This window comes from Saccoglossus kowalevskii, chromosome 4, assembly GCF_978046115.1.
Source record: "Saccoglossus kowalevskii chromosome 4, keSacKowa6.1, whole genome shotgun sequence".
NCBI classification, from domain to species: Eukaryota; Metazoa; Hemichordata; class Enteropneusta; family Harrimaniidae; genus Saccoglossus; species Saccoglossus kowalevskii.
The window spans coordinates 45,219,425-45,232,783 of NC_140644.1; the positions used below are offsets into that span (position 1 = coordinate 45,219,425).

At 37.2% G+C, this 13,359-nt stretch overlaps 1 protein-coding gene across 1 annotated transcript in view; it reads left to right on the plus strand.

Annotated features, from left to right (window-relative positions):
* The window catches only part of LOC144358055 (uncharacterized), a 326,453-nt gene extending 321,920 nt beyond the window's left edge, over positions 1 to 4,533 (plus strand). Inside the window, exon 14 of the mRNA XM_085498177.1 lies at positions 3,923 to 4,533. Within this exon, the coding sequence (XP_085354303.1) occupies positions 3,923 to 4,006 (84 nt within the window). The 3' untranslated portion in view covers positions 4,007 to 4,533. The remainder of the gene's footprint in view (positions 1 to 3,922) is intronic.
* Positions 4,534 to 13,359: the final 8,826 nt, after the last annotated feature.

The window sequence follows — 13,359 nt, forward strand, 5'->3', positions numbered from 1 at the left end:
GTTATCCTGCAATGTAACTTGTGTTATCCTGCAATGTAACTTGTGTTGTCCTGCAATGTAACTTGTGTTGCCCTGCAATGTAACTTGTATTGTCCTGCAATGTAACTTGTGTTATCCTGCAATGTAACTTGTGTTGTCCTGCAGTGTAACTTGTGTTGTCCTGCAGTGTAACTTGTGTTATCCTGCAATGTAACTTGTGTTATCCTGCAATGTAACTTGTGTTGTCCTGCAATGTAACTTGTGTTATCCTGCAATGTAACTTGTATTGTCCTGCAATGTAACTTGTGTTGTCCTGCAATGTAACTTGTGTTGTCCTGCAGTGTAACTTGTGTTGTCCTGCAGTGTAACTTGTATTGTCCTGCAATGTAACTTGTGTTGTCCTGCAATGTAACTTGTGTTGTCCTGCAGTGTAACTTGTGTTGTCCTGCAGTGTAACTTGTGTTGTCCTGCAATGTAACTTGTGTTGTCCTGCAATGTAACTTGTGTTGTCCTGCAATGTAACTTGTGTTGTCCTGCAGTGTAACTTGTGTTGTCCTGTAATGTAACTTGTGTTGTCCTGCAATGTAACTTGTGTTGTCCTGCAATGTAACTTGTGTTGTCCTGCAATGTAACATGTGTTGTCCTGCAGTGTAACTTGTGTTGTCCTGAAGTGTAACTTGTGTTGTCCTGTAGTGTAACTTGTGTTGTCCTGCAATGTAACTTGTGTTGTCCTGCAATGTAACATGTATTGCCCTGCAATGTAACATGTGTTGTCATGCAATGTAACTTGTGTTGTTCTGCAGTGTAACTTGTGTTGTCCTGCAATGTAACTTGTGTTGTCCTGCAATGTAACTTGTATTGTCCTGCAGTGTAACTTGTGTTGTCCTGCAATGTAACTTGTGTTGTCCTGCAATGTAACTTGTAACTTGTATTGTCCTGCAGTGTAACTTGCGTTGTCCTTCAGTGTAACTTGTGTTGTGCTGCAATGTAACTTGTATTGTCCTGCAATGTAACTTGTATTGTCCTGCAATGTAACTTGTGTTGTCCTGCAATGTAACTTGTGTTGTCCTGCAATATAACTTGTGTTGTCCTGTAGTGTAACTTGTGTTGTCCTGCAATGTAACATGTGTTGTCCTGCAATGTAACTTGTGTTGTCCTGCAATGTGACTTGTGTTGTCCTGCAATGTAACTTGTATTGTTCTGCAATGTAACTTGTGTTGTCCTGCAATGTAACTTGTGTTGTCCTGCAATGTAACTTGTGTTGTCCTGCAATGTAACTTGTGTTGTCCTGCAATGTGACTTGTGTTGTCCTGCAATGTAACTTGTGTTGTCCTGCAATGTAACTTGTGTTGTCCTGCAATGTAACATGTGTTGTCCTGCAATGTAACTTGTGTTGTCCTGCAATGTAACATGTGTTGTCCTGCAATGTAACTTGTAACTTGTATTGTCCTGCAGTGTAACTTGTGTTGTCCTGCAGTGTAACTTGTGTTGTGCTGCAATGTAACTTGTATTGTCCTGCAATGTAACTTGTATTGTCCTGAAATGTAACTTGTAACTTGTATTGTCCTGCAATGTAACTTGTGTTGTCCTGCAATGTAACATGTGTTGTCCTGTAGTGTAACTTGTATTGTCCTGCAATGTAACTTGTGTTGTCCTGCAATGTGACTTGTGTTGTCCTGCAATGTAACATGTGTTGTCCTGCAATGTAACATGTGTTGTCCTGCAATGTAACATGTGTTGTCCTGCAATGTAACTTGTATTGTCCTGCAATGTAACTTGTGTTGTCCTGCAATGTAATTTGTGTTGTCCTGCAATGTAACTTGTATTGTCCTGCAATGTAACATGTGTTGTCCTGCAATGTAACTTGTGTTGTCCTGCAGTGTAACATGTGTTGTCCTGCAATGTAACTTGTGTTGTCCTGCAATGTAACTTGTATTGTCCTGTAGTGTAACTTGTGTTGTCCTGCAATGTAACATGTGTTGTCCTGCAATGTAACTTGTATTGTCCTGCAATGTAACTTGTGTTGTCCTGCAATGTAACTTGTGTTATCCTGCAATGTAACTTGTATTGTCCTGCAATGTAACATGTGTTGTCCTGCAATGTAACTTGTGTTGTCCTGCAGTGTAACTTGTGTTGTCCTGCAGTGTAACTTGTGTTGTCCTGCAATGTAACTTGTGTTATCCTGCAATGTAACTTGTATTGTCCTGCAATGTAACATGTGTTGTTCTGCAATGTAACTTGTGTTGTCCTGCAGTGTAACATGTGTTGTCCTGCAATGTAACTTGTATTGTCCTGCAATGTAACTTGTATTGTCCTGCAATATAACTTGTGTTGTCCTGCAATGTAACTTGTGTTGTCCTGCAGTGTAACTTGTGTTGTCCTGCAGTGTAACTTGTATTGTCCTGCAATGTAACTTGTGTTGTCCTGCAATGTAACTTGTGTTGTCCTGCAGTGTAACTTGTGTTGTCCTGCAGTGTAACTTGTGTTGTCCTGAAATGTAACTTGTGTTGTCCTGCAATGTAACTTGTTTTGTCCTGCAATGCAACTTGTGTTGTCCTGAAATGTAACTTGTGTTGTCCTGCAATGTAACTTGTGTTGTCCTGTAATGTAACTTGTGTTGTCCTGCAATGTAACTTGTATTGTCCTGCAATGTAACTTGTGTTGTCCTGCAATGTAACTTGTGTTATCCTGCAATGTAACTTGTATTGTCCTGCAATGTAACATGTGTTGTCCTGCAATGTAACTTGTGTTGTCCTGCAGTGTAACTTGTGTTGTCCTGCAGTGTAACTTGTGTTGTCCTGCAATGTAACTTGTGTTATCCTGCAATGTAACTTGTATTGTCCTGCAATGTAACATGTGTTGTTCTGCAATGTAACTTGTGTTGTCCTGCAATGTAACATGTGTTGTCCTGCAATGTAACTTGTGTTGTCCTGCAATGTGACTTGTGTTGTCCTGCAATGTAACTTGTATTGTTCTGCAATGTAACTTGTGTTGTCCTGCAATGTAACTTGTGTTGTCCTGCAATGTAACTTGTGTTGTTCTGCAATGTAACTTGTGTTGTCCTGCAATGTGACTTGTGTTGTCCTGCAATGTAACTTGTGTTGTCCTGCAATGTAACTTGTGTTGTCCTGCAATGTAACATGTGTTGTCCTGCAATGTAACTTGTGTTGTCCTGCAATGTAACATGTGTTGTCCTGCAATGTAACTTGTAACTTGTATTGTCCTGCAGTGTAACTTGTGTTGTCCTGCAGTGTAACTTGTGTTGTGCTGCAATGTAACTTGTATTGTCCTGCAATGTAACTTGTATTGTCCTGAAATGTAACTTGTAACTTGTATTGTCCTGCAATGTAACTTGTGTTGTCCTGCAATGTAACATGTGTTGTCCTGTAGTGTAACTTGTATTGTCCTGCAATGTAACTTGTGTTGTCCTGCAATGTGACTTGTGTTGTCCTGCAATGTAACATGTGTTGTCCTGCAATGTAACATGTGTTGTCCTGCAATGTAACATGTGTTGTCCTGCAATGTAACTTGTATTGTCCTGCAATGTAACTTGTGTTGTCCTGCAATGTAATTTGTGTTGTCCTGCAATGTAACTTGTATTGTCCTGCAATGTAACATGTGTTGTCCTGCAATGTAACTTGTGTTGTCCTGCAGTGCAACATGTGTTGTCCTGCAATGTAACTTGTGTTGTCCTGCAATGTAACTTGTATTGTCCTGTAGTGTAACTTGTGTTGTCCTGCAATGTAACATGTGTTGTCCTGCAATGTAACTTGTATTGTCCTGCAATGTAACTTGTGTTGTCCTGCAATGTAACTTGTGTTATCCTGCAATGTAACTTGTATTGTCCTGCAATGTAACATGTGTTGTTATGATATGAAAATATGTTTAGTAATCATGTATATTTTTATTATACAATTGATATAGTTTTGGTTTTTTTCCTCAGAACACAGTATCTAAGAAGAGATTTCCCAGTAATCTAAATGTGGATGATTTCCTGTCTAAGCTACACTACTCTGATGATCAGTGATACCAATACATATTGTTTTTTACATTTTTAGTTCATTGCAAACTTGAAATTAGTGCAACTATTTTAAAATCATTTTTCAAACATTTGTGGTCAGTGAGAGAATTGTTTAAGAATGAGGAAATATATTTATTATTGATTAGTAATATCTTACCTGCTAAATCCATCTTGATAACTGGTTTAGATAATATTTCACCTGTTAAACCCATCTTAATAACTGGTTTAGATAATATCTATCACAAATTAAGGCTGGCATGCGTCCTGGTATTAACTACTCCATTCTGACACAGAGGGCGCTTGTTAAAGAAAATTAAAAACTTTTCTCCAGTGTTATATAAATATTGCGTTTATCTTCAAATCTGAGATGTATATTTCCACCTTTCATGCATGATTATTATTTATTAAAATTTTTTGAACAATATCATAGTGTCATGGTGAGAGTTTTGTTTCTAATTTACATTGTGAAATTTTATAATAATGTAGCAATTTGTCAAATAAAGTACATTTTGTACATTTTTTAAAGCACAAAATGTTGAGACTTTGCAGTTAGTTTGTGTGTGTGTATGTGTGTGTGGTCGTCGATATCTCAAGAACCACTCATTAGTTTTTTTAAATTAGAGAAATGATTTGGGTAAATTCAACCTTGATTATTTTTGTTGTTGAAATGTGTGCCAACAGGCATCTTGTTTAAAAGGCTAATTTTTAGTTGTTCAAAATATTTCCTATTTCTAGTTAATTCCTTCAGTACCCTCAGTCAGCACACATTACATATGTTCATAGTATGGATTTAAAATGTGAAAGGTACATTTAGTGGATCCAAAAAATGAGTATCAGTTCCTTTCAAATTTAGTTGTTGCAACAGCTCTCATCTTCAAGTTCTGGTTATGTAATTTATCATCAATTTTTAAATCACTACTTATTCTTGACTTATGTGTGTCTGTTCCACTGATTTCTCAACTTGGTATTTAGATTGGTAGACCTGATTACTGTAGTCTGGTTGACATGCATGCATATTAATTAGCCAATTTCAGCTTTCTTACTTGTTGCTCCAGAACTATCCAACATAGATGATTTGAGATAATCCACAGGTGTGAATAGTTTTTGATTGCAATCTGTGCATATTAATTATGTAATTTGCATATTAATTAGCCAATTTCAGCTTTCTTACCTGCTGCTCCAGAACTATCCAACATAGATGATTTGAGATAATCCACAGGTGTGAATAGTTTTTTATTGCAATCTGTGCATATTAATTATCTAATTTGCATATTAATTAGCCAATTTCAGCTTTCTTACCTGCTGCTCCAGAACTATCCAACATAGATGATTTGAGATAATCCACAGGTGTGAATAGTTTTTTATTGCAATCTGTGCATATTAATTATCTAATTTGCATATTAGTCATTTTTCAGCTTTTTTACCTGCTGCTCCAGAACTATCCAACATAGATGATTTGAGATAATCCACAGGTGTGAATAGTTTTTGATTGCAATCTGTGCATATTAATTATGTAATTTGCATATTAATTAGCCATTATTCGAATTTTTTACCTGCTGCTCCAGAACTATCCAACATAGATGATTTGGGATAATTCACAGGTCTGAATAGTTTTTGCTAGTTTTAAGTATTTAATATGTTTGTGTACAAAATGAATTTTGAATACATTGTATCCATTGATTTTGATCTCATGTAAAACAATATTTTTAATTAGCACAATATTATTATCTAGAGAAGTATTTCAGACTGCATCCTTAGAAATATAATGTTTCTATAACTTGATAGCAATAAAGATTAGTTGTTATAACTACTACTATAAAAGGAAGGAAGTAGATAATGGGATAAAGCAAGTGTTACATATCAAATGGCTTTTTCATTCCTTGATTGAAATGAGTTTATGAATATAGTAACCTATCTTTTTTATTATGATATTATCTATTGATGTCATCAAGAAATTAAATTTCTGGAGATCATCGTGTAAATGTAATGTCTTGTATGATTTGTTGGCGTATTAATTTATATTGAGAGCATGTAACATATATTATTCCATGAATTCTTTAATATGGATAATTTTAATATCTAGAGATATATATTCCATTGATATCTGAAGTAACATCAGATACATAGATACATATGTATACATAGATGGTTATCTCAAAAAACATTCACATAACATAAATTTAACTTTATGTGTAGATGCGCTAGAATAATCACACAAAAAAATATATAAGTTTTATATAATCAAAATCATGATATGACTAAAGTGACAGATGACCATATATGATCATGTGACCTCACTATTATGCATATCTTAATCAGATATCTGTTGTGGGTTCAACCACAGATATGGCTATGTAGTTTGACATGAGACACTTATATCCATATGTATGGCTAGGTCTCGTCTAGATCTGAGACCTATTTTGCTGTACTATTGAATATTTCGCACTTGATGTCTTGGTTGCCAATCTACCAATTACCCTTTTGTACTACAATTGATACTCTTCTCAGAGAATTTAAACTCAAAATAATCCATAATATTCTGACCACAAACAAAACATTCAAGATGAACCCTCCCATTGTGATCTGTGTACTTTCTGTTCATCATGCTCTGAATCTCTTATCCATTTGATTTACCAATGTCAATGCACCCAAGATTTTTGGGAATCACTGTACATGCTTTGGGGGGGGGGGGGTAAACTTGGCTGAGGGCATTTCCAAATGCACAACAAATCCTTCTTGGGGATGAAAACTTTACATGTTTAGTCAACTTTCTCTTTTTGATAGCAAAAAAATATATTTACTTGTGTAGACATAAAAATCAAAAGCCAGAATTTATGGCATACAAAAGATATGTAAAATATATCTTCAGGACTGTGCTTTCAATACTGACAATAAAATGAACGGTAATTCTTGGACAGCATTTGTTGAAATTATAGTGATAAATCTAACTCTATAGAACTCAAAACCAAATTCAAACAAATTTACTATATGATAAAGTCTGGTTGCCAACAGTATGTAAACCAGAAAAAAATAAGCTATGTAGTTATAACAAGTTGAAACTAAATTCCGAATTTAAACTATATTTGGAACAAATCAAAAGTGTGCAACAGAAAATCACTAAGTTTTGCATTTCTTCTCACTCATTGGAAATTTTTAAAAAAATTGATAAAATAAAACACCTCAAGGTTTTCTTCTCTGAACATGAATTTCATGTTTTACTCACACATACAAATATTTCTCTACGCACTAAAGAGAGCTTCAGTGTCAATTGCCGCAGGAAATTTATTTAGTTTAGTCCATTTTTTTCTTCTTAAATTTTGTGTCAAATAACATATCTGTCTAACAAAAAGTACCTGTCAATCTTCTATCACTATCTGCACCATCTATGTAGGTGCCTGTCAATCTTCTATCACTATCTACACCATCTATGTAGGTACCTGTCAATCTTCTATCACTATCTACACCATCTATGTAGGTACCTGTCAATCTTCTATCACTATCTGCACCATCTATGTAGGTACCTGTCAATCTTCTATCACTACCTGCACCATCTATGTAGGTACCTGTCAATCTTCTACCACTATCTGCACCATCTATGTAGGTGCCTGTCAATCTTCTATCACTATCTACACCATCTATGCAGGTACCTGTCAATCTTCTATCACTATCTGCACCATCTATGTAGGTGCCTGTCAATCTTCTATCACTATCTACACCATCTATGTAGGTACCTGTCAATCTTCTATCACTATCTACACCATCTATGTAGGTACCTGTCAATCTTCTACCACTATCTGCACCATCTATGTAGGTACCTGTCAATCTTCTACCACTATCTGCACCATCTATGTAGGTGCCTGTCAATCTTCTATCACTATCTACACCATCTATGCAGGTACCTGTCAATCTTCTATCACTATCTGCACCATCTATGTAGGTGCCTGTCAATCTTCTATCACTATCTACACCATCTATGTAGGTACCTGTCAATCTTCTATCACTATCTACACCATCTATGTAGGTACCTGTCAATCTTCTATCACTATCTGCACCATCTATGTAGGTGCCTGTCAATCTTCTATCACTATCTACACCATCTATGTAGGTACCTGTCAATCTTCTATCACTATCTACACCATCTATGTAGGTACCTGTCAATCTTCTATCACTATCTACACCATCTATGCAGGCACCTGTCAATCTACTACCACTATCTACACCATTTATGTAGGTACCTGTCAATCTTCTACCACTATCTGCACCATCTATGTAGGTGCCTGTCAATCTTCTATCACTATCTACACCATCTATGCAGGTACCTGTCAATCTTCTATCACTATCTGCACCATCTATGTAGGTGCCTGTCAATCTTCTATCACTATCTACACCATCTATGTAGGTACCTGTCAATCTTCTATCACTATCTACACCATCTATGTAGGTACCTGTCAATCTTCTATCACTATCTGCACCATCTATGTAGGTGCCTGTCAATCTTCTATCACTATCTACACCATCTATGTAGGTACCTGTCAATCTTCTATCACTATCTACACCATCTATGTAGGTACCTGTCAATCTTCTATCACTATCTGCACCATCTATGTAGGTGCCTGTCAATCTTCTATCACTATCTACACCATCTATGTAGGTACCTGTCAATCTTCTATCACTATCTGCACCATCTATGTAGGTGCCTGTCAATCTTCTATCACTATCTACACCATCTATGTAGGTACCTGTCAATCTTCTATCACTATCTACACCATCTATGTAGGTACCTGTCAATCTTCTACCACTATCTACACCATCTATGTAGGTACCTGTCAATCTTCTATCACTATCTACACCATCTATGTAGGTATCTGTCAATCTTCTATCACTATCTGCACCATCTATGTAGGTACCTGTCAATCTTCTATCACTATCTACACCATCTATGTAGGTATCTGTCAATCTTCTATCACTATCTGCACCATCTATGTAGGTACCTGTCAATCTTCTATCACTATCTGCACCATCTATGTAGGAACCTGTCAATCTTCTATCACTATCTACACCATCTATGTAGGTACCTGTCAATCTTCTACCACTATCTGCACCATCTATGTAGGTACCTGTCAATCTTCTATCACTATCTACACCATCTATGTAGGTACCTGTCAATCTTCTACCACTATCTGCACCATCTATGTAGGTACCTGTCAATCTTCTATCACTATCTACACCATCTATGTAGGTACCTGTCAATCTTCTATCACTATCTGCACCATCTATGTATGTACCTGTCAATCTTCTATCACTATCTGCACCATCTATGTATGTATCTGTCAATCTTCTACCACTATCTGCACCATCTATGTAGGTACTTGTCAATCTTCTATCACTATCTACACCATCTATGTATGTACCTGTCAATCTTCTATCACTATCTACACCATCTATGTAGGTACCTGTCAATCTTCTACCACTATCTGCACCATCTATGTATGTACCTGTCAATCTTCTATCACTATCTGCACCATCTATGTATGTATCTGTCAATCTTCTACCACTATCTGCACCATCTATGTAGGTACTTGTCAATCTTCTATCACTATCTACACCATCTATGTATGTACCTGTCAATCTTCTATCACTATCTACACCATCTATGTAGGTACCTGTCAATCTTCTACCACTATCTGCACCATCTATGTAGGTACCTGTCAATCTTCTATCACTATCTGCACCATCTATGTAGGTACTTGTCAATCTTCTATCACTATCTACACCATCTATGTATGTACCTGTCAATCTTCTATCACTATCTACACCATCTATGTAGGTACCTGTCAATCTTCTACCACTATCTGCACCATCTATGTAGGTACCTGTCAATCTTCTATCACTATCTACACCATCTATGTAGGTACCTGTCAATCTTCTATCACTATCTACACCATCTATGTAGGTACCTGTCAATCTTCTATCACTATCTGCACCATCTATGTAGGTACCTGTCAATCTTCTATCACTATCTACACCATCTATGTAGGTACCTGTCAATCTTCTATCACTATCTGCACCATCTATGTAGGTACCTGTCAATCTTCTATCACTATCTACACCATCTATGTAGGTACCTGTCAATCTTCTATCACTATCTACACCATCTATGTAGGTACCTGTCAATCTTCTATCACTATCTACACCATCTATGTAGGTACCTGTCAATCTTCTATCACTATCTGCACCATCTATGTATGTACCTGTCAATCTTCTATCACTATCTACACCATCTATGTAGGTACCTGTCAATCTTCTACCACTATCTGCACCATCTATGTAGGTACCTATCAATCTTCTATCACTATCTGCACCATCTATGCAGGTACCTGTCAATCTTCTATCACTATCTACACCATCTATGTAGGGACCTGTCAATCTTCTATCACTATCTACACCATCTATGTAGGAACCTGTCAATCTTCTACCACTATCTGCACTATCTATGTAGGTATCTGTCAATCTTCTATTACTATCTGCACCATCTATGTAGGTACCTGTCAATCTTCTACCACTATCTACACCATTTATGTAGTACCTGTCAATCTTCTACCACTATCTACACCATTTATGTAGGTACCTGTCAATCTTCTATCACTATCTACACCATCTATGTAGGAACCTGTCAATCTGCTACCACTATCTGCACTATCTATGTAGGTATCTGTCAATCTTCTACCACTATCTACACCATTTATGTAGTACCTGTCAATCTTCTACCACTATCTACACCATTTATGTAGGTACCTGTCAATCTTCTACCACTATCTACACCATCTATGCAGGTACCTGTCAAACTTCTATCACTATCTACACCATCTATGCAGGTACCTGTCAATCTTCTATCACTATCTGCACCATCTATGTAGGTACTTGTCAATCTTCTATCACTATCTGCACCAACTATGTACGTACCTGTCAATCTTCTATCACTATTTACACCATCTATGCAGGTACCTGTCAATCTTCTATCACTATCTGCACCATCTATGTAGGTACCTGTCAATCTTCTATCACTATCTGCACCTTCTATGTATGTACCTGTCAATCTTCTATCACTATCTACACCATCTATGTAGGTACCTGTCAATCTTCTATCACTATCTACACCATCTATGTAGGAACCTGTCAATCTTCTACCACTATCTGCACCATCTATGTAGGTACCTGTCAATCTTCTATCACTATCTACACCATCTATGTAGGGACCTGTCAATCTTCTATCACTATCTACACCATCTATGCAGGAACCTGTCAATCTTCTACCACTATCTGCACCATCTATGTAGGTATCTGCCAATCTTCTATCACTATCTACACCATCTATGTAGGTACCTGTCAATCTTCTACCACTATCTACACCATTCATGTAGGTACCTGTCAATCGTCTACCACTATCTGCACCATCTATGTAGATATCTGTCAATCTTCTATTACTATCTGCACCATCTATGTAGGTACCTGTCAATTTCCTATCACTATCTGCACCATCTATGTAGGTAGCTGTCAATCTTCTATCACAATCTGCACCATCTGTGTAGATACCTGTCAATCTTCTATCACTATCTACACCATCTATGTAGGTACCTGTCAATCTTCTATCACTACCTGCACCATCTATGTAGGTACCTGTCAATCTTCTATCACTATCTGCACCATCTATGTAGGTATCTGTCAATCTTCTATCACTATCTGCACCATCTATGTAGGTATATGTCAATCTTCTATCACTATCTACACCATCTATGCAGGTACCTGTCAATCTTCTATCACTATCTGCACCATCTATGTAGGAACCTGTCAATCTTCTACCACTATCTGCACCATCTATGTAGGGACCTGTCAATCTTCTACCACTATCTGCACCATCTATGTAGGTACCTGTCAATCTTCTATCACTATCTACACCATCTATGTAGGGACCTGTCAATCTTCTATCACTATCTACACCATCTATGTAGGAACCTGTCAATCTTCTACCACTATCTGCACTATCTATGTAGGTATCTGTCAATCTTCTATTACTATCTGCACCATCTATGTAGGTACCTGTCAATTTCCTATCACTATCTGCACCATCTATGTAGGTAGCTGTCAATCTTCTATCACTATCTGCACCATCTATGTATGTATCTGTCAATCTTTTATCACTATCTACACCATCTATGTAGGTGTCTGTCAATCTCGTATCACTATCTACACCATCTGTGTAGATACCTGTCAATCTTCTATCACTATCTACACCATCTATGTAGGTACCTGTCAATCTTCTACCACTATCTACACCATTCATGTAGGTACCTGTCAATCGTCTACCACTATCTGCACCATCTATGTAGGTATCTGTCAATCTTCTATTACTATCTGCACCATCTATGTAGGTACCTGTCAATTTCCTATCACTATCTGCACCATCTATGTAGGTAGCTGTCAATCTTCTATCACTATCTGCACCATCTATGTATGTATCTGTCAATCTTCTATCACTATCTAAACCATCTATGTAGGTGTCTGTCAATCTCGTATCACTATCTACACCATCTGTGTAGATACCTGTCAATCTTCTATCACTATCTACACCATCTATGTATGTATCTGTCAATCGTCTACCACTATCTGCACCATCTATGTAGGTATCTGTCAATCTTCTATTACTATCTGCACCATCTATGTAGGTACCTGTCAATTTCCTATCACTATCTGCACCATCTATGTAGGTAGCTGTCAATCTTCTATCACTATCTGCACCATCTATGTATGTATCTGTCAATCTTCTATCACTATCTACACCATCTATGTAGGTGTCTGTCAATCTCGTATCACTATCTACACCATCTGTGTAGATACCTGTCTTCTATCACTATCTACACCATCTATATAGGTACCTATCAATCTTCTATCACTATCTACACCATCTATGTAGGAACCTGTCAATCTTCTATCACTATCTACACCATCTATGTAGGAACCTGTCAATCTTCTACCACTATCTGCACCATCTATGTAGGTACCTGTCAATCTTCTATCACTACCTGCACCATCTATGTAGGTACCTGTCAATCTTCTATCACTATCTGCACCATCTATGTAGGTATCTGTCAATCTTCTATCACTATCTGCACCATCTATGTAGGTATATGTCAATCTTCTATCACTATCTACACCATCTATGCAGGTACCTGTCAATCTTCTATCACTATCTGCACCATCTATGTAGGAACCTGTCAATCTTCTACCACTATCTGCACCATCTATGTAGGGACCTGTCAATCTTCTACCACTATCTGCACCATCTATGTAGGTATCTGTCA